Source organism: Vigna umbellata, chromosome 9 (assembly GCF_029865625.1).
Source record: "Vigna umbellata cultivar VRB3 chromosome 9, Vumbellata_1.0, whole genome shotgun sequence".
In the NCBI taxonomy this organism is placed as follows: Eukaryota; Viridiplantae; Streptophyta; class Magnoliopsida; order Fabales; family Fabaceae; genus Vigna; species Vigna umbellata.
In genome coordinates this window covers 26,608,772-26,631,195 of record NC_142173.1, presented here as the reverse complement: position 1 = coordinate 26,631,195, position 22,424 = coordinate 26,608,772, and the positions used below count along the sequence as shown (strand labels likewise).

At 31.4% G+C, this 22,424-nt stretch overlaps 1 protein-coding gene across 1 annotated transcript; it reads left to right on the top strand.

The window, feature by feature from the left end:
• Positions 1-173: 173 nt before the first annotated feature.
• LOC124838827 (L-ascorbate oxidase homolog) lies at positions 174-4,955 on the top strand. The gene is made up of 8 exons (XM_088098505.1): positions 174-663; positions 774-883; positions 1,637-1,907; positions 2,396-2,498; positions 2,613-2,958; positions 3,412-3,777; positions 4,101-4,179; positions 4,475-4,955. Exons 1-8 carry the CDS (start codon positions 523-525, stop codon positions 4,673-4,675), a joined length of 1,617 nt encoding a protein of 538 aa, XP_087954631.1. The 5' UTR covers positions 174-522; the 3' UTR covers positions 4,676-4,955.
• The last annotated feature ends 17,469 nt before the right edge of the window (positions 4,956-22,424 follow it).

The window sequence follows — 22,424 nt, the reverse complement described above, 5'->3', positions numbered from 1 at the left end:
CCATTGCAGTTTTGTATTTATATGGTAAGTAATTTTTAGTTCTGGGAATTTGGGAAATATATATTTTTCCTTTATGCACATTTTTAACATCAATGAATGAGTTATGGTCAATTTGAATGGACGTGGTTTCAAGAGGTTGCTGACACTCATTATAAAGGTACTGCATTGTTGGGTACAGCTCAATTATGCCACTGGCAAGCATTTCACACATCCACATGCAAATGCAAGAGGTGGTTCCCTAATGATCCATTGCTTCTGTTGAAGAACCCTTTCGTTTTCTCTCTCTCTCTCTCTCTCTCTCTCTACCGACATTATCTTTCTTTATATCAGCCGTCTAGGCTGAGTTCTAAAGCAAAAGGAAAAAAGCAAAGGGTTGGCTGTGACCCTTTTGCACAAAGGAAAAGAGGGTGCTGTGTTAAAAAAATACAGAACTTGGTTGGTTCAAAGTTGCAGCAAGTTTGTCCCTTTTCCATATCCACATTTTGGGTTAGGGAGGGAAGGAGAAACACCAAGAATCAAGAAATGGGGTGCTCCATGAGAGTGTGTAGTGTCTTATTTTTGACAGTGTTGTTAGTGGCATGTGCAAGAGGGGAGGACCCTTATAGGTTTTACACTTGGAATGTCACATATGGAGACATTTATCCTCTTGGTGTTAAACAACAGGTACTTTTTGTTGTTAATGTTGTTGCTGTTTTAATTTTCCTTTTTCTCCTTAATTTGTTGTTTGTTCTTATGAGTGAAACTGATATATGGTGTGAAAATTCTAATGGCAGGGGATTTTGATAAACTGGCAATTTCCAGGGCCACAAATTGAGGCCGTGACCAATGATAACTTGATCATCAATGTTTTCAATAGCTTGGATGAACCTTTCCTCTTATCTTGGTTAGTCTCTCTCTCTCTCTCTCTCTCTCTCTCTCTCTCTGGTGTCGTTTTTGTTTAGTCCACACTGAAAGTATCAGCGGCAGAAAGAAGTTGAAATAAAAAAACACGTTTCCTTTTCCTTCTGTTTTTTCACTATTATGAGAGCCTATTTTTGGATGCTACGGCGTCGTTTAAAGGGATAATGCAGGATTAGAAGTATGGTTTGTGTTGTTTCCTGGAATATATTATATGCTAAATGCTAGATCTGGGTGATTTAAAAGAAAAAATTGGAGTGGAGCTGTCACTGATTTTCTGTTATGGGTTCTGTAGATCATAAGATGTTTCTATTGTCACTCTGATATGTTTGTTGCAACTCATATTTTAACTACCCAATCTTAATCAAATAATAAGTCAGATATTTTTTTGTAAAATCTAATTAGACACCAGTGATTGAAATACAAACACTTGTCTGATCTATAAAATACTGAATTGCTGATTTAATCTGCTGATTTTACACTATAATACATGAATGGAATCTTACCTTTGCCCACAAAATAGCCGGCAATGTTTGATATGTAAAGTGGCCAAAAGTAAATAAGTTTTGAGAATTCAAGTGAGTCTAAGATCATTTAGACTTGAATATTATATAAGAAAGATGGTTAAACTAAAAAAGAAACCCATCAATATCTAAGAAGCTGCAATTTCAATACATATGTAAATTCTGCTATTCATTTGGAGAGACTTCAGTGTTATATTTCTTGTTTCTTTGTATAGGAATGGAGTGCTGCAGAGGAGAAACTCATGGCAGGATGGAGTGTATGGTACCAATTGTCCAATTCCACCAGGGCAGAACTTCACTTATGTTCTTCAAGTGAAGGATCAAATTGGTAGCTACTTCTACTACCCTTCTCTTGCATTCCACAAGGCAGCAGGAGGTTATGGTGGATTCAAAATTGCGAGCCGCCCCGGAATTCCAGTGCCTTTCCCTCCTCCGGCGGGAGAGTTCACCATATTGGCCGGAGACTGGTACAAGAGAAATCATACAGTAAGTTGCTTTCTTTGGATAACTGTTGATGAATTTGGCTAGCATGCTAGCATTTTAATTCAAATTAATGCTACATATGTTTTTAGTTTTTCACTTTATCCATCTTGCTTGCATTCCCAATGTTATTTAGTCCTTGTATTCCGTACAATATAACTGAGAAACAATCTGCACTTTCCAAGAAATCCTACCCAAGTGTCTTCATGAGTCAGGGAAAATTATCACGATTTATGGTACAGAAAAGAACAACTATTGTATTAATTTTCATCTGACATGTAATTGAATGCTATTAATGCTCTAGTAAATTGAAAATCTCAATAAGGTATTGCGTGAAGATTGATGAGCACAATAGACACTAGGTGGTTTAGCACCGTCTGATAAATGCTCTGGCTGTAGCTTTTGTGTCCTTAACCATTTGACTTAATTTGTTCACTGCCAAACCTGTTTCAAAAGAGAGTAAACCATCAGCAAAATTGTGTTTATTCTTGCAGGATTTGAGGGCAATTTTAGATGGTGGAAGTGACCTTCCCTTCCCTGATGGACTTATCATCAACGGACGCGGTTCCAATGCCTACACATTCACAGTTGATCAAGGTATACACGAACTTTAAGCAACTTGTTTACTTGAAAGCTGATGCCATAGCAGATGCATGTATACTTGGATGGATAATTTCATGTTAAATTATGAGGTATTTGATTTTTGGACAGGCAAGACATACAGATTCAGGATTTCAAATGTGGGTCTCACAACTTCAATCAATTTCAGAATCCAAGGTCATAAAATGACAATTGTTGAGGTGGAAGGGACCCACACTCTCCAGAACATTTATGATTCACTTGATGTTCATCTGGGCCAGACTTACTCTGTGTTGGTTACGGCTGATCAACCACCCCAAGACTACCTTATTGTTGTCACAACACGATTTACCTCTCAAGTGTTGAATGCTACCTCCATTTTTCGTTACAGTAATTCTGGAGGAAGTGTTACTGGCCTTTTTCCTTGGGGGCCAACTATTCAAGTTGATTGGTCTTTAAACCAAGCTCGCTCTCTTAGGTATTTATTTCATATTCAAAAGCTAAATGATACATGTGATTGTAAATTTTCATCTTCTCCATTTACTAGATATATGCTATTTGCTGATAATTTCTTATGCAACTTTTTTTAATTAAGACAAAACATAGATGCTGTGTTTTTATTGCTCTTATTCAATCAGAAGTGATGTTTCGTTTCAGAAATCTACATAATAAAGGTCTGCATCATAAAAAATAGGTGAAACTCGAATTCTAATTAAATAAACTCTAAAGTGAGACATGCCATAGATCAGTTTCACCACAGAATTATATCAGTACTGTATTTGAGATCTAACTATTTCATAGTGAAGAGCTAAGGTGATCTATAACAAGGTTATGTGACTTCATACTGCCAAATTTTTTCATCATCCTGTCTCTGAAATAGATTCTATAACACAGAACTACCATACTGACTACATATATATAATTAAATCAGGAGGAATTTGACAGCAAGTGGGCCAAGGCCTAATCCACAAGGATCATACCATTATGGTTTGATAAACACAACTCGTACAATTAGACTTCAAAATTCTGCTCCAGTTATCAATGGCAAACAGAGATACGCTGTGAATAGTGTGTCCTTCATACCTGCTGATACACCACTTAAACTGGCTGATTACTACAAGATCCAAGGGGTGTTCTCTCTTGGAAGTATCTCTGACAACCCCACTGGTGGTGGTGGTTACCTTCAAACTTCTGTCATGGAAGCCGATTTCCGTGGCTTTCTGGAGGTTGTGTTTGAGAATACTGAAGACACTGTGGAATCTTGGCACATTGACGGCCACAGTTTCTTTGTAGTAGGGTAAGATCACCTAATCATTCCTTTCTGCTGCAATTTTGATACTGAACTTCATTGTGCTACCCCACTTGATTCTACTTGCTTTCTGATTAGTTAGTGTTATAGTTCAATAAGCTTTATATAATATGATGCATGTAGCACACTCATTTATAGCACTTTTCTTATTCACTTAATATCAATGGTTTTTGCCTTTACCAACTTGTAGTAACATGTATCTCTCAAAATTCTGAGTTCTTTGTTTTCTTCCATTGAACATACAAAAATGGACACATTTTTGTCATACTAAATCGACATTATAATAATGTATCTTTCATTGGAATGAGCAGAATGGATGGAGGACTATGGTCACAAGCAAGCAGGCTTGGTTACAATTTAAGAGATACAGTTTCTCGTTCCACAGTTCAGGTAATCATGTTTGTTATCCCTTGTGATAAACTCAATATTGGTTTTCCTTATATCAGGAATCATATCAGAATTTACTTTTAAAGTAATTCTCTAATCATGCAGTGATTTCTGATTGACTAACAGGGTAAAAAACTTTTTTAGGTCTCGTGAAAAAGTATTTCATTTGTCTCTATTGTTGTGGAGAAGTTTTTCAAACCAAACAGTTATTCTTTATTGGAGCAGTCTTTGTCAAATCAAATGTCACTTTCATTGGCATTATTAGTTAGATATTGAAAAGCATTGTTTGGTTTGGCAGGTTTATCCCAAGTCATGGACTGCACTGTACATGCCTTTGGACAATGTGGGAATGTGGAATGTGAGATCTGAGAATTGGGTTCATCAGTATTTGGGCCAGCAATTTTATCTGAGGGTTTATTCTCCTGCAAATTCATGGAGAGATGAGTATCCAATTCCAAGCAATGCTCTGAGGTGTGGCAAAGCTGTGGGTCACTATTAATGCTCTACCACCATGGAGATTTTTCTTCAACGGTGTCATTCATTTCCATTCAAGGCTTAACTCAAGCCAATATTCTATTCTACCATTCATGTTGTGATGCCATAGATTATAGAATTATAGGTTGGCCATGTCCTTCTCTTCATGATGTTATTGCGTCCAAATTCAGCTATAAGAGCATATATGTATTTGGATTATGATATTCTTATTTATACTATTTATTTAAATAGGTTCAAGGGACCTAATTTTAATGTGGCATGGAAATGAAATTGTTGTTATTGTTCTTGGTGTAGTAGTTAGTTGCTTTTATTAACATAGGATTTGTTTGTCTGTGTGTTTTCTAAGAAGAAAAAGTAAGTTTTGGTTAAAATTATGTTTCATCAGCGAACAAACTGAAGATAATACGACAAATAAACTATAATGAATTATGAACACAAAATAAAATTTGAAAAAAGAGAAGACAAATCAGAGAATCTATTGAAACAGCTTATGAAATAAGGATGGATTGTTTCTCATTTATATCCTTAACTTTTAAAGATTACTTATAAAAGTAAGTTATATGAATATAATTTAATATAGTTTAACTACTTTATTTTTTTTTTTATATTCGTGAATTATTTTGCACAGATAAATATGTTTATAAATGATTACATTTACCAAAAACAAAATCACATTTATAGAACTAGGTAAAACCATCAATCATTAAGTCATATAATTTTCATCTCTAAACTTAACCATCTAAATACATGATCCTGCGTCGGTGGTGGTGAAATAACTAGCTCACACATATAAAAAGGTTTAAAAAATAATTATGATGTATTATTTCAAATAATAGATAACATATATACATACAAGAGTCTTATAATTTTTTGTTTATTAAAGGAATGACAATTGCACAAATTTACACAAATTATAATAATGCCTAAATTATAGCCAAGACAATATTTGATTACCTAATATTTACTAATAGAATATTTAACATATCTTAACATTCTTACTCAAGTTGGTGCATGAATATCACACATTCCCAACTTGAATAGAGAGACATTAAACAATCTCCCTGACACTTTTCTGGTGAGAAAATTAGCCAACTGCAATTTTGATCTTACAAAAAAAGAAAGAAAATTATTCCAGCTTCAAGCTTCTCTTTGATGAAATGTCTATCAATCTCCACTTACTTTGTTCTATCATGTTGCACAAGATTGTAAGAATTGTTATAGCCGACGTATTGTCACAGTACAAACTCATAGTTTCATTTGGTTTAAGGCCCAAATCTCATAACACATTTTTAATCACAAAAGTTCACATACACTCAGTGTCATGTCTCTGCTTAAGCACTAGATCTTGCTACTACAAACTAATTTTACTCCTCCATCATGATTATGCACTTCACTTTCATTGCCTCCCTGAAGTGGAGAATCAACGTAAAAAAATTCATGTTCATTAAACGTCACATCCATAGAAATATAAAATTTCTTTGATGGTGGATGGTAACCATGATAACCTTATTGAGTTGATCCATAGCCCAACAAAAACATATTTGATAACTTGTTCTTCAAGCTTTGTACGTTAATGTGGGTGTAAGTGAACATATATAACACATCCAAAGACATGAAGTGGTAAAAGGAATGATACAATGATCAGACAACACATCTAAAGGCCTTTGAAATTTAAGCACACTAGAAGGGGTTCAATTAATTAAATATGTCTATTTTTCCTCTCAGTCACTCCATTTTGTTATGGTGAATAAGGACACTAGTTTGATGCAAAATGCCTTTACATTTCATGAACTTTATTAATTCAGTCTTAAAATATTCCCCTCCATTGTCTGATCGAATGATCTTAATAGATGTATTAAATTGTGCAACAATCATATGATGGAAGGAATGAACCACATCACACACGTTACTTTTATGTTTAAGAAAAATCACCTAGGTTACCCTATCACAATCATCGACAAAAATGATAAACCATTTTTTTTCATTATGTGTATATTATAGGGCAAGGCCCCAAACATATGTGTGAATTAATGTAAAGAAAATCAGATTTTTTTATTGCGGAAACACAACACAGTGACTTTTTTCCTTAATACAAGTTTCACAAAGAAAATCATAAATATTGTATTTATGAAATAATGATGGAAATAATTTTTTTAAATAATCAAAAGAGGAATGTCCCAACCGTCTATGCCATAACCAAATTTTCTTTTTCTTTTTATCTTGTATGTGATCATTCCCAAGACAAGTCAATGCTCCTTTATGTGTTTGATAATCCTCTCCCTGGAATGTTTGTTTTAAAAAAGACAATGGGTTGGGTAAACAAGGCAACACAAGAATGTGAGTTGGTTAACTTACTAACGGAGATTAGATTACAATTCAGCGTAGGAACAAATAAAACATCAGGAATTGATAAGGAGGGTGAAAGGGATATAGTACCTACACCTTCAATAGAAGACAAGACCCCATTGACATTAATATTAACACTTTTAGAACAATTAGGGAAAAAATAGTAAATTTATGAGGATCACAAGTCATATGATAAGTAGCACCTGAATCAATTATCCAATCACTACCCCTGGTAGCAACATAAAACTTGGTCACAAATATGACAGTAGTAGAAATATGGCTCTTAGAAGCAGCAGAAGTCCCAAAATCATGTTTCTTTGATTTATTGTTATCGGAAGAAGCCATAAAAAACATTCAATGAAATTAGAAAACACCAATTCCTATATTGTAGAGGATGTCAGTGTTTGGCTCTGATACCATATAAAAAGGTTTAAAGAATAATTATGATGTATTATTTCAAATATTAGGATAACATATATATATATATATATATACACACACACAAGGGTTCTATAATTCCTCATCTATTAAAGAAATGACAATTGCACAAATTATAATAATGTCTTAATTATAACCAACACAATACTTGATTAGATAATATTTACTAATATAATATTTGACATATCTTACCATCACATGTTAAGGTTAATATGTCAAACATCTATGATGGCCAAGAAACAATCACTAAATTAAGGGTCTCGTACTACTCTTTACAACATAATCATCATTCTCTGCTTGAGATTGGAAGTTATTAAGAGTGTTAGAATAACCCCTAATATAAAGTTGTTATATTAATACATACACTATACATAATCACCTTCAGAACTATTCCTTGAAATTCTTCTCATACCATATACCTTCCATACTCACTATATTATCACATACCACTTATAATCATATCCATATTTATTATCATTAAACATAAACATATAATTCAAAATAATTTAATTCAAGCATATCTAAAATCAAAATAACACAGAAAACATGAAATATCATTTAAAACAAGTAGCACTCAACATCCATTTTTTACACTCAGCGCTAGTGTTCACATAACCTCTGCGCAATGAATTAAGAGAAACATATGTACATATCTACAACAAAGAAGTGCTAACTCCTTATCACTCAGTACCAAACAAATAGAGTGCCCCTTAATGCCCAACACACGAAGAATTCACTGTCTTCACAAAGCTCAAAGCCATACCATAAGCGAAAAAATATTTACTTTTAAATCACATACAAAAGATAAGAAAATTATTTATTTTATTAAGAAGCATTTCATAAACCAAAGGTAAAGTATTTAAATTTAACTAACTGAAGGTGTCGGCAAGTAATAACTTAATTGATAGGTGGTAAGTTAGTTTTTAATTGGAAACTTTTTGTTGTAAATTATGAGTTGACCTAATAAGTTAAATTTATTAAATTAGAACTATTTGGTAGGTTGGTGATAAATTATTTAGTAAATGTAGATCGACATAAATATATAAGTATATAAGTTTTATTTCATAGATAAAATTTATATTTTTAAAATAAACTTATTATTATATAATTATAATTTTACATTTTATAATTAATTATTCTTTTATCAAATTTTTTAATAATTTATTTTTTGATAAAATTTATAAGTTTTTTTATCTGTACAAGTAATTTTATTTAAACAAAAGGAAAGTAACATGTATTAGTAAAATTAATCTTGTATTTATCTTCTAAAATTTGAACTTTTTTATTTCTCAATTTATATACTATATCGTTGCATTACTTTTGTGTTAAATATATGACGTTTTTGACATATTTTTGTTTTAATCTTAATGAAAAATATCGCTTAACAAATTAAAAACATTCATATAATAAAATTAAAAAATAGGTTTAATGTCTCAATAGGTCCCTATTTTTGTTCAGAATTTGAAATAGGTCCCTTTATTTTTTGGCGTCTCAATTGGGTCCTTATTTTTGTTAATTTGATGCAAATAAATCCTTTCCGTCAATTTCATCAAACGGCGTTAATGAATGTGTGACGTGGCCTGAGGACAGTATTGACACGTGTAAGGCCACGTCACACATTCATTAACGTCGTTTGATGAAATTGACGGAAAGGATTTATTTGCATCAAATTAACAAAAATAAGGACCCAATTGAGATGCAAAAAAATAAAGGGACCTATTTCAAATTCTGAACAAAAATAGAGATTTATTGAGACATTAAACCTTAAAAAATATATATTAAATTATATTAAAAGTTTAAAAATTAAAATATATCAAAATTTAATACAAAGATAAATTTTAATTTCACAAATAAATAAGTTTAGAAACTAAAACCATATTTAATAATATTATTAAACTTAATCATTATATTCAAAATATTATCTCTATTAGGCTCTGTTTAGTGTTTAGACTTTGAAATGCAAGAAGAAGGAAGCTTTCGAGGGATGAAAAGCAAACAACGATGAGCTCACAGCAGATTTGAAAAAGAAAAGCAAATCTGAAAAAGAAAAGAATGAAGAAAGTAGGGAAAGAAGAAAGAAGTACTTGGAAGAGAACAATACAGTTTATTTTTTCAGCAAACAGTGTCTCAGATAGGAGATTCATCTATCACCAACAACTTACTCTTCCAGATGCAGAAAGAAAATGAAAACAAGAAACGGTGGAAAGGAAAACATGGAAACCTTGAGTTTCTTAAACCTAATAAGGGATAAATATGTAACTTTATTTTCTTAACGGGTAACGGGTACCTGCGGGTACGGATAGTGTGATATCCAAACCCGACCCGTTAATAAGCGGGTATAAAAACACGTGTGTTCACAACTTTTCTTCTTAAGTCTTGGGACGTTGGTATTTTTTAATGCAAAGTGAGAATATTGGTTTATTAGGTTGATTGACTAAAAGGTGTGACCCTTTCTTCTTCGAAAAGTTGATTGGTAAAATGCACATCCTTCATCCTGCAACGCGCCGTTCTTGCGGCTGGATTTCGACCATCGCCATCGTCGGCGAGGATTTCCATTAGCGTCGTCGCTCACAATTCGCCACAACGCCACTGCTCACCCACCGCATTGCCGCCGGGATTGTCCTCCGTCGTCGTCGCACAACCTGCAATCAGGAAACAACGAACCCTATGGCAGCCATTGATGTCGCCCAAGCACCTCTGCAAAATCGCGTCTCTTGCGGTTCAGATCCAGCGTGCCTTTGAATTAGAGAGAACCCCCGAATCAGGTTCGTCTATCAACCTTTGTTGCGCCCCCAAGAGCCGCTGTCACTAGAGCACCGTGAGTTTGTCTCCTTCGCCTCCATCCTCGTGTCTCAAACCCTACGAAGCAAAAACTAGAACAATGATCGCGACACCAAGTGAAACCAGTTCACGCCGCCGTCAATTTGCTCCCATAAGCAAACTGGAATCGCGAATTCGAATTGTGAAGCAATCTACTAGGAAGTCCACCATCATCGTCAAAGCCGAGGGCTAATGAAACACCCCCTCCATGATCGCTTAACCAAGAAGGGCGATAGACTCGTCGGCCAAATCGCCAAGCGCCGCCAATCTCCTCCCATAATCTTCAAAGTTTGCTTCAAGTTTGATTGGTTTATTAGATAAACCAAAACTAAATAATTACCTTCTTCATCAAACATGTAATCACACGTGCCAAGAGTTAGGAAGGAAAGCTGTGAACACACGTGGTCAGACGTTAGCCACATCAGCTGGTTTTTAACGCTGTTAGTTTTGGAGGACTAAAAATTAAGGTTTCCTTAGGGTGTGTTCACTTGGGGGTGATCGGGGGAGATGATTCGGGAGAGAGTGATTGAATGGATTTGAGAGTAAATTTTTTTGTGTTTATTTGAGTAGATTTGAAAGTAATTGAGAGTGGATTTAGAGGTAAAGTTTGTGAAAGTTAGTGTAAGATTTGATTGATGTGACAGTTTTTCAAAATTTGTTTAATTGGTAGAAATTATAGATTACCAAAATACCCCTAGTTATTAAAGTTTTATAAAATGATAATTGTTAATGTTATATTTAATTGTAAAAATATTTGTAAAGTGTAAAAAAATATAAATTAATTTTTAAAATATAAAAAATGGTAATCTAGTAAATTAAAATAATAATAATATTATTAAATTATTTTTATTATTAATATTATAATAATAATAATACTAATTATTATTATTTTATTATTATTAATATTATTATTATTATTAATTATTATTATTATTATTTGTTATTGTTATTACTATTTATTATTATTATTACTATTATTATTATTATCCTTATTATTATTATTTATCATTAATTGGAAGCCAGCATTTTGAACCCATGGGTGCAGTAAGTCATGTCAATGTGCACATCCATACGCCCAGGGTGCAAGAGAGCAGAGTCCAGCAACCTCATCTTCTTCATCTACCACTAATCCTGCAAATATTACAGTAACATACTTGCCTAAACAACAATACACTCATACTAACCTCACCTAAACTTTCTCTTTTTTCTCCTCTTCCAACACGAGCTTTCTCTTCTTTCTCCTCTTCCGCACTCAACGCATGCACAGAACAGAATGGTCTCCTTTTTCGGGCTCAATGAACAGTGAACACTGCTTCTTTTAAATATGTAGTGCAATTGGATACTTATTTTAAGTACGTGGATTCATCTGGAAATTATTTTTAACAATAGGTACATTTCAGATAAACTGTATTTTATCCCTCCAAATCACTTCACATATGTGGGTGACTGAACAGTAGACGAATCTCGCAATTCACTTCAATTCCATCCGCGCAATTCGCTTTAAGTGAACACGTAAAATTTTAAAATCATCGTTTGTCAATTTGCATAATCAGTATATTGAGAACAAGTGAACACAATGTTAAGGAGAAGAACTAAAATATATCTTAATTTAAAAAAAAAATTAAAAATAAATTCGCTTGATAATTTAGTAACTAACCATATATTTAACCTTTTATTAATTAGTTAATTAGCAACTAGTGTAAAAATAATTGCATGTTTAAGATAACGTGAAATTAACGTAGTGTTCGGATTGGATAAAATAAAAAATATTATTTAACCCAAAATGGGCTCTTGCAATGAACAAGGCAGGCAGCAACACGAGTCAACGGAGACTTATCATTATTTCGTTTTGAAAATTTATGTTTTTCAATGACTGCCCATTCAGATTTTGCAGAATTTGTCAGTTGTCAGACACCAATTTTCTTTGCATTTTAAATAAGTAAGATGGAATTTAATTTTACGCAGAGAGGTAGATTGGTAGCTAAGACCATACGCGTCGGTGTAGTTGACCGATGGTTTTCCGTGTCTATCAAACCAAATAATTCATATCCCTCTTTATCAGTCACTATCAATACTGCTACGGATATTAATTAAACATTAAATAAATAAAAAAGTTAAAATATTCCCCTAACTACTAAAAAACAAATAAATTGAAAAGGTTTCTTTTATATACTGTTTTTGTTTCTTACATTTTATATGATATTTTAGACAGAAAATGATTAAATATTTTTCTAGAACTATATATCCTCATTGGAAATACTACACAGTAAGAGGAAATGAGTTATTAATTAAATTATATATATATATATAAAATAATGTTATATATAATACTTTTTTATTCAATTCTTAACATTTGTGTTAAAACTTTAAACGTCACGTAAAGAAGTATATATATTAAGAGAGTTTATTTCTGATTTTTTGTTCTGTTCGTGCATATTGTATTAGGCTTAACTTTTATACAGCACTAATACAAACTTTTGTATTGTCAAATAATATAAATATATTGTTACACTTTCTAAAATAATAATAAAATTTAATAAACTAATTATATATAACGTGTCCATTTTATACTGCAAAATTATGATTAATAGACTAAAATTCAAATAAAATGTTTTTTAATTTATTATAAGAATATTATTGTGTTTGTATTTATCTAAGCGATAACTCGAATAAAAAGTTTTATTATAGTTAAGTTTTTGTCATTATATCGTTTATTATATCAAATACAATATATAATCGGTATAATATATATAGTCATAAAATCCTATTCTTTATTCGTATTGTGTACTTAATCAATTTAATCTATTGTACAATATCGGTACATAAGTAGTAAGATAACAGAAAAGAATATGTACAAGTAAATATTTAAAAGTAAATTTTAAAATAAATAGTTTTAATGGATATACAATATAATATTTAATTTTTGGATACTTTTTTATTTTTAATGAGAATTTTATTTGAATATTTAAAAAATATTAAGTGATTAAAATATTAATAATAAGAAAATTAGGAATTATTAAAAAATTTTTAAATTTTGTTTTATATATTTATATTTTTTATTTAGATATATAAAATTGCATTCTTTTTTAAAAATATTAAATCTCTTATAACTTATTTTATGATACAATTTATTTAAATTCTTTTATAAAGATCAAATTTATTTTATAATAATACTTTCTTATGTAATTTTATTTATATTGTACTTTAAAATTAATTTTTTATCATAATTTGTGTAATTTTAAAATTTTTGTTTACAATCTTATTTAGAATGAAAAAAAAATAGATATACGTGGATCAATGAAGACATACAAATAAAAAAAAACTCACAAATAATTTTCCATGGATATTCAAAAGGTAGAAAAACATACAATGAGGCAAAATTTCTCAGACACGACGAATAACATGTTCGCAGTGCGTGTTCCCACAAGGCATTATTGAGATCCTAATTTAGTTAAAATTTTAAAATTTATTACAATTTTATAAAATAAAAGTATTTTCTTTTAAAATAAACTAGTGTTAAACTTTTGTGTTTATGTACATATTGATGTTTGTTGGTATATTTATTAAAAGAGTTTTAGAGATGTAGAAAAGAAATAATAAATATTTTTAAGTTTAAAACTAAGTTTTAAATATAATAATCTAAAGATTTATATGATTAAAAAATTAAAAATATAAATAATAGACTTTATAAAAATACAAACATAAAAAACATATAAGAAATAGGATATACTTTTTAAACATACAAAAATATATATAATATACTCACTGAAAATACAAATCTAAATTGTTAGACTCGTATGAGTTAGATTCAACCAAGTTCGACCTTATAAGAATTAGGTCTAACTGAATTTTCGACCCTATGAGAATTAGGTCTAATTGAATTTGATCGTGTTTATTTGGAGATCAGGTTCGTTACACTTTTATAACCTTAATTATGCATAACTTACCTTGACTTAGATTTTTAAACTCTAAAATACTATTCCATCTAAATCCAATTAAATAAATTTAAATTAATATGTATTTTAATAATTATATATTAGATGCGAATATGAGTTCTTTTTACACCAAAATTAGTCTAAACTTTTTTTACGATAAGAAAATACGAGATATTGTGAGTTTATACTAAAATGTATGATACATATATATCACATTGACAGATAAAATCACTATAGTATGAAATATAATATATATATATATATATATATATATATATATATATATATATTTAATATAATAAATTTTAGTGTAGTACTTTTAAATGTATAGACAATAGTTTAATTTTTGTTAGAAAAATGCTAACGAATAGAATGCTAATAGTGAATAAATTTTATCTAGTAACGATAGTACAAAACAAAAGGATGTAGTACGCTGTGAGCAGATTGCCCTTAAAAGAATTTTAGATTAATATTTTAATCTCATAAACACTGTTTTATTCAATGGTTATCTTTCTTCTCTTTTTATCATATATGTAAAAACATTGTAGAAAGGAAGTGTGATAAGATTGAAGGGCATATCTATATATGCAGCATTGAATTAAAGTCCACGTTGGCTTTAGAGTTGATATATCAGTTCCACTTGTCATGGTTTAATGTTGGTTTGAATTCCCCAACTGTTCATAGCTTGCACCATTAATATCAAGATCTAGTGAACAAAGCCTATATATATAATGCCAACTCATAATTTCTTCCAGAGCAGCAAAGTGAGTGTATTGCCTTTTGACAATGGCTACTAATTTCCATAAGAAATGGGTTTCCGTGAGTGTTCTTGTTATGTGCATTGTCCTTGAATTAAGTGTGATCACTGTTTTAGGTGATGAGAAGCTTGACCCACAAAGGTATGGAGATGATTGTCGATTTGGACGTGGACCACGGTGCAGGGGGTGGGGGGGCCGACGTGGCCGTGGTGGTGGACTAGGGGGAGGAGGAGGCTTTGGCGGTGGTGGAGGTCTTGGCGGTGGTGGAGGCCTCGGTGGTGGTGGAGGTCTCGGTGGTGGTAGAGGTGGTGGAGGAGGATTTGGTGGTGGTGGTGGCCTTGGTGGCGGGAGAGGTGGTGGTCTTGGTGGTGGGGGAGGTCATGGTGGAGGTATTGGTGGTGGAGGCGGTTTTGGAGGCGGCGGAGGAGCTGGGGGAGGTCATGGTGGAGGTTTTGGTGCTGGAGGAGGTGTAGGTGGGGGAGTAGGAGGAGGCATTGGTGGTGGTGGCGGCGGAGGAGGAGGAGGTGGTGGGGGTGGAGGGGGTGGATTGGGTGGTGGATCAGGCCATGGTGGAGGGTTTGGAGCTGGTGGTGGTGTTGGTGGAGGCTTAGGTGGTGGAGCAGGTGGAGGGGGAGGAGGAGGAGGAGGTGGTGGTGGTGGTGGTGGTTTGGGAGGAGGTTCAGGCCATGGTGGAGGATTTGGTGCTGGTGGTGGTATAGGAGGTGGTGTTGGTGGTGGAGCGGGAGGAGGAGGTGGTGGTGGAGGAGGAGGTGGTGGTGGAGCAGGGGGTGGAATAGGCGGAGGTTCAGGTCATGGTGGGGGCTTTGGTGCAGGAGGTGGTGTAGGAGGAGGAATTGGTGGTGGTGGTGGTGCTGGAGGAGGTGGCGGTGGAGGAATTGGAGGAGGTTCTGGTCACGGCGGAGGCTTTGGTGCAGGTGGTGGTATAGGTCATGGCGGGGGTGGAGGTATAGGTGGAGGCGGCGGCGGCGGTCATGGAGGCGGTGGAGGGTTTGGCATCGGAATTGGCATTGGAGTTGGGGTAGGAGGTGGGCATGGTTCCGGCAGTGGTTCTGGTGTGGGAGGAGGAGGAGGTGGGGGTAAACATTAGGGTTTAAGCATGCATGCATAACAGTATTTGGATATTCCTTAAGAAAGCCGTCTTTATGTAAGGATTATGAGAGTCCATGTTGTCTTGTGTTGTTAGGGAAAAGCTTTGGCAAAATCCTATTACTATAGTTACATGTGTTTTAACTATCAAAGTCACTGAGATTCAGAACACTGTGATGAATTACTTATTTCCATGCAAATGATGTCGTGCTCGACTTCTGAATTCATATATGAAATTTTTCCATATTTATGAAAGCTTCATCCTTATCTTGAAGATACCTGTATGATCTTTTAATGTCGAGTAGCTAGCTATTGTTGAAGTTGTTTGGTCAAGTCACCAGAAATATATTAATTCATTAAGTTAATATTGTTAAAAAAATAAAACTTTAATTCACATCAATTTTTACATTGATAATATTTTTTTATTTTTTCTTTTTTTTATTTATAAAAAATATAAAAATTCATTTTTTTTACGAACATTTTATTCTTATGTTATATATGAAATAAATATAAGAGTGACTTCCCTTAGCATTATTCTATTACTAATGGCGAGTTTCAAAATTTATGTGCATTTTCCCCATAAGTGACTGAGCCATTCTCTAGAAGAACCAAATGCTGAAGGACAATCATTTATTGTGCATCGTACATTTCCACCTTAAAATAGATTAAAATAAATCGTTTTTATTCCAAATATGATTTGTCTATTTCTTTAATCTTTTTAAAAATTTGTCCATGTTTATAAATTTCCAACTAAAAGAACTCCACATTAATGTCTATCTCCTCCTTTTCATATTCCGCTGGAACACTAACAGACAGAGTCAGAAATTGTAATTTGATTTTAGTATATTTTTTAATATATTTTTCGTCATAGTTTAGAAGTCTGTTAAATATGGAATTTAGTTACATTATCTTGTAATGAAATTTTACTATAATTATATACGGTAGAAACAACCAGTTTTTTTTTTTTTTAAGAAAAACAATACATTTTATACTGCTAAAGTCAATATAATGTGTATTTTTTTACGTCAATTGTAAATAATCAAGTGAGTTAATATGTCCTATTTTCAAACTTTTTACATGTAAAGAGTTTCTAACTTTTCACATCAGTTACATAATTAAAGTCAAATTATTTAATATCGAAACTCTTTATCATCGTTATAATTAAATTTAAAATAAATTTAATCTCTATTGTGGTATTTATTTAAGTTTGTCCTTAACTTTTCGAGATTAATGCTTGTCCTAGTATGTTAGCTTACCTAGAGGTTAATTATTTTGAAGTTTTTCTACCGACTCTTTAAATAGGTTAAATAGCTAGGAAGAAAAATTCTACATAAAGTAAAATATCCTTTATAAAAACTTAAATAATTTATTACTAATACATGAAATACTTGTAGAAATCTAACTTATTTGTCACTTACTAATATTTTTTTTTCGTCGACAGAAAATAATTTTTTTTTTTATCATAAGTGAAGATGATGGAGGCCAAGGGTTATGAGTTTGGGAAAAGGAAGCAGCATTTAAGGGGGAAGGGATACCGCACATTAAGGAAAACTATTTTTTTCTTTTACTTGTTTGTTATGTGCACTCAAATAGTAGTGTTGATGAGAAACCTTAGATGCTGGTTATTGATATTTACATTTGGTCATCTATCAAAACATGTTTATGTTTTGTGAATTGTACCATGATATATTAACAACTTTTTTTAATAACTTTTTGACAATAGACAATGTGTCACTATTTTATTGGTTTATATATTTGAAACGAACCAATCACAAGCTATCACATAAACTGTTATAAAAAAAAGTTGTTAAAAGAACATTTTCCAATATTTTTATAGGCTTTAAATTAACTTTGACATATAATTCAAAACCTCGTTTTACTAATGTAGTTGTACAAAATCATATATAACGTTTAAAAAATATTCTTTAAACTATTTGTGATTAAGGTATTAGTCATTAGCATTGACATGAGGATCCTAACACAATATTAAGAGAGTATAAATTTATAGTCAACCAAAAGTTGGTGTTAACAACCAAAAGTTAATACTAGCGTCGTTTGAGAACGAATACGGAATGTGTAACCGAATACGCCTCCCATGGAAGTTGTTTGAGAACGTGTAACCGGATACGCCAATCATGTAACCGAATTCGTCAAACTCCTTCCAAAAACTCGAACCGGATACCCTCTTCTTCGAACCGAATACCTAGCCATGAACATCACTTCTTCAACCCCTGCTGCTTCCTCGTTTGGTCATCCTCATCCACTCGCTCATCATCATCAACAACGTTCTTGGTCCTCCATTAACGACCGTCTTCCTCTTTAATATCCGTACAGGGCATATGAGTCTTTGTGTACTAAATCAGCGCAAATCCTCGCAAATTAGCGAGATCACTTCAACAGTGTTATCTCGCAAATCATCGTTGTTCTATCGTTGCAAATCATCGCAAGAGAACAACGCTCGTTTTCCAAATCCATCGTCGCCAATCACCGTGAACAGTCATTCTTTCAAACAAACACAACGTATAACAAACCCATACGCAACCACTTATGGGGCTTCTAAACAAAAACCAAGAAAAATAAAGTTATTATCCACTTATTTTAATTTCTTTTATAATTATTATCCACTTAACCAACATTAATTTAAATCAATATAAATATCAATAAATTTATTTGTTTTAATTTTTTTTAAATTAATTTTTTTGTCATTGGAGTTGATTAAGTTAATACTAATATAATCATAATTTAGCCGATATTAATATTAATATTTGAATGTTAAATTGCGATTTGACCGATATTAATATTAATATTTGAATGTTAAATTTATGTTTTTTTAATGGGCAAGTATCAAATCAATTAAAGAATACTAAATTCTTCTATATTTATTATTACTACTAAATCAATGACTTTTTTTTTTTCTAAACGAATTAACTTGGTGATTGAGTTTTCAGAAATCAATCACTAATTGATGATTCTTTTATTTTCTTTTTTATTATTAATTTAAATATTAAGATATATAATTTTCTCTCTTTTTAATTTATTTAACCTCAAAGATAAAGAGAGTTAGTGTATGTTAATTATCAGATATTAATTTGTAGACTATTTTATTTAACCTTTTATAATTTTTTAGTTTCTCAAATTTCATTTGGGTTATTTAATCCTCCAAAAAGTTTGTAAATTATTCACATTTACATATTCCCTGCCAAAACCTCCTGGTGTTAGTCATCACGAGTCTCTCTAACCATGACCAGTCATCTTTCTTGATAAATTAACTTCAACCATCTTTCCAAAATGCTAATCTCATGTCATTAACATTAATGATCTTAAAGTATAACCTTCACAAGTTAAAGTATAACTTTTGTGCAGCAACAAAACCTAACCTATACATATGTGCCATCATGTGTTCTTCTCTAAATTATATGTTTATCCTTTATGTTTTCTTCCAACTAGTGAAAGTATCAACTGGTTGTTTGGATATTAATCAACAAAGTGAATCTAACGCTTACTTTTCTTATTTTTCATTCACAAGAAAAATTTATTATTATTTTTCTTTATTGACATTTTAGTAACAGTAATGCAGACATTAGGTTTCGATTTTACAATTAAAACATTCAACAAAATAAAAAATAGTGATTTTTTTACTTCATTTATAAACTGAAGCATAAATCTCCCTATTTTACTTTAGTTTATTCATAAATAGTATGAAATTATAAATAAATAATAATAAAAAATGTGGTATTAGACTTTGGTTCACATAGCAACCGAAATCGAAATTTTTTCAGATTTAAAAAAATGTTTTCATTTTAAGGTTATTAAGTTTCGGTTTAACCAAAATTAAAATCTAATATCTTCAAATTAAATGATATTTTAAATAAAAAATATTAGGCTTTTATTCCTATAAGAACTAAAGATGAAAACCTTTAAAAATAAATAATTTTAAATCAGAAAGATATTAGACTTCGATGGTTACTAGAGCTGAAAGCTTAATATTTTTTTATGCTTCAATTATACTTATAATCAAAGCCTAATATGTAAGGTGTTTTTTTTAAATAGTTTATTTTCTTAAAGGGTTTTAGGCTTTAGTAATTATCAGAACCAATGCCTAATACTCTTTTATTCTTCGGTTTTAATTATAATAGAAGGTTAATGTAGTCATTTTTATAATTTTTTTTATTTTGTTTCTTCTTACATATTAAACCTACACAAAATATCACAACATCAAAACAAAAATAACACTTTATATCTATCACACCCAGAATAAGCTAGAACCTAGATACAAGTTAATGTGCTAAATTATATTTGTGTTAAATCCTTAAGAGTATGAATATATATATAATAAGTAAATATGTTATATACTATTGTACATTTGTATCATGTATTTTCCACAAGTTATCCTTAAATATACATAATGGATGGACCTATTGAGAATTAGTGTCAGATTCTTGAATTCTTACACAAAATGACAATAATTTCAATTAATATATAAAAAGACAAAGTTACAAAATATTTGATTCAATGCAATTATTACTATTTTTCAACTAGTTGTAATACGAGCACGAACAACGATTGTCATTCATTGCATTACATAGTAATATCACTCATATGAGTTGATTTGTTTATTATATATTAACACAATTACAAATAATCGAGGAAGAAAAGGAATCAAATAATTATAAATATATGAACTAAAATACCAAACTTGGAAGGATAACCATGTAAGCTTTTTTTCCTTAGTAGTTTTCCTAACAACATGTTATGTCCTGTAATTTAACTATGAAAAAGGGAATATTTTAGGATACACTTATATAATACGAAAAGTTCATAGCATTGAGGTTCTTACTAATCTATTTCTTGTCTGAGATAGTTGGGGGAGACTTGTATAAGGAGAAAAACCACACAACAATGTTATCCTTCAAGAAAACCATAAGTAGCTCTCAATTATGCTTAAATTGAAAATAACTTTATTGTTATACCTTAAAAGGACATATTAAAATTACAAGTTAACAAACTAAGCTAACACAACAATATAAGGGACAAAATATATTTGCTTCCCCTTTTCAAAGCAGTTGATGACATATGTTTAGAAAATGTCAAATTTATTACCTTCATGAGTGAGTTGAGGGTCTATGAACCTATATACACATTTAACCTCGTATTGTTGTTGGCTCCAAATATATACCTGACAACAAAACATTTATTTTATATACAATCGTGTGAACTTAGTTGAACTGACATACAACGGAGTCTCTATATCAGTACACATTGTTTCATACAATGTGCTTGGATAAAAGCTTCTATGCCAACACCGTAGATCATATCCTGTAATTTATCTTCTTTCAATAGATCTTTCATGGTGGAATAAACAACATGGTCAATTTGGAAGACCATTGGAAAGTCTATAACTCACCATATCATGTCCATGTTGTATAACTTCGAAAGAAACCATCACAGATAAGGTGTTTCCAAATTTCAGTTGCATTCAACTTTCTTTCATTCAAACAATTAACACAAGGACATCTAAATTTCACTTCATCATCACTTCTACCCTCATTATGTTGCGCAAATTGTATAAATTATTCTACTCCTCTTTCATACTCAGCACTAATGTGTGACGAATTAATCTAATCTCGATCCATACGTATATATAATAAATTGTTCACACAATTTTAGTAATCTTTAAATGAATGATCACATTGCTTTTGTATTCAAGGTTTGACTACTTCCTATTTAAGAGGATTCAATTGTTTTAGTTTATTAATACATATAAATTTTTAACATATTTTAAATTTCACAAAATTTTGCAAGCATTTTACATTGGTCGGTTAAAATGAAATGAAAGTGATTATCAACTACAATCAAATATGTACCGGAAGATTAATACAAAACACAATTGATAAATATAATGAATTTTAAAATATGTATATTAATATATTATATATATATATATATAAATTAATTTTTTTTATGAACCTGAAAATGTGGAACTCTGTAAACAAACTTGCAAATGTTTGGAGCATGAATTGAAGAATTAATAAATCTGAACAAAAATACAAAATCGATGCATTAAATGTCAAGAATAAGAAATAAAAATTGAAAATCATGAACAAACTTTGCACTTTCACAATGAAAAGAAAAAGAAAGGGGAAAGAATGGTGGTGACCATAACAATAACGAGGAGAAGATTGAAGGGAAGGAAAGGGATGGAAGGATAATGACAACATGAAAGCAATGACGACAAAACGAAATGGTGGTGGGAGGGGTGCAAATACGTTTTTAATATATAATCGATCTACAAAACAAAACTGTCATGAAAAAATATATTCTTTATACAATATAAATATATATGAAAGAT

Coding starts and splice junctions, on each gene's coding strand:
- LOC124838827 (XM_088098505.1), top strand. CDS start 523: ATGGGGTGCTCCATGAGAGTGTGTAGTGTCTTATTTTTGACAGTGTTG. Junction 884..1,636: donor GAACCTTTCCTCTTATCTTG/GTTAGTCTCTCT, acceptor TTCTTTGTATAG/GAATGGAGTGCTGCAGAGGA. Junction 4,180..4,474: donor TTTCTCGTTCCACAGTTCAG/GTAATCATGTTT, acceptor TTGGTTTGGCAG/GTTTATCCCAAGTCATGGAC.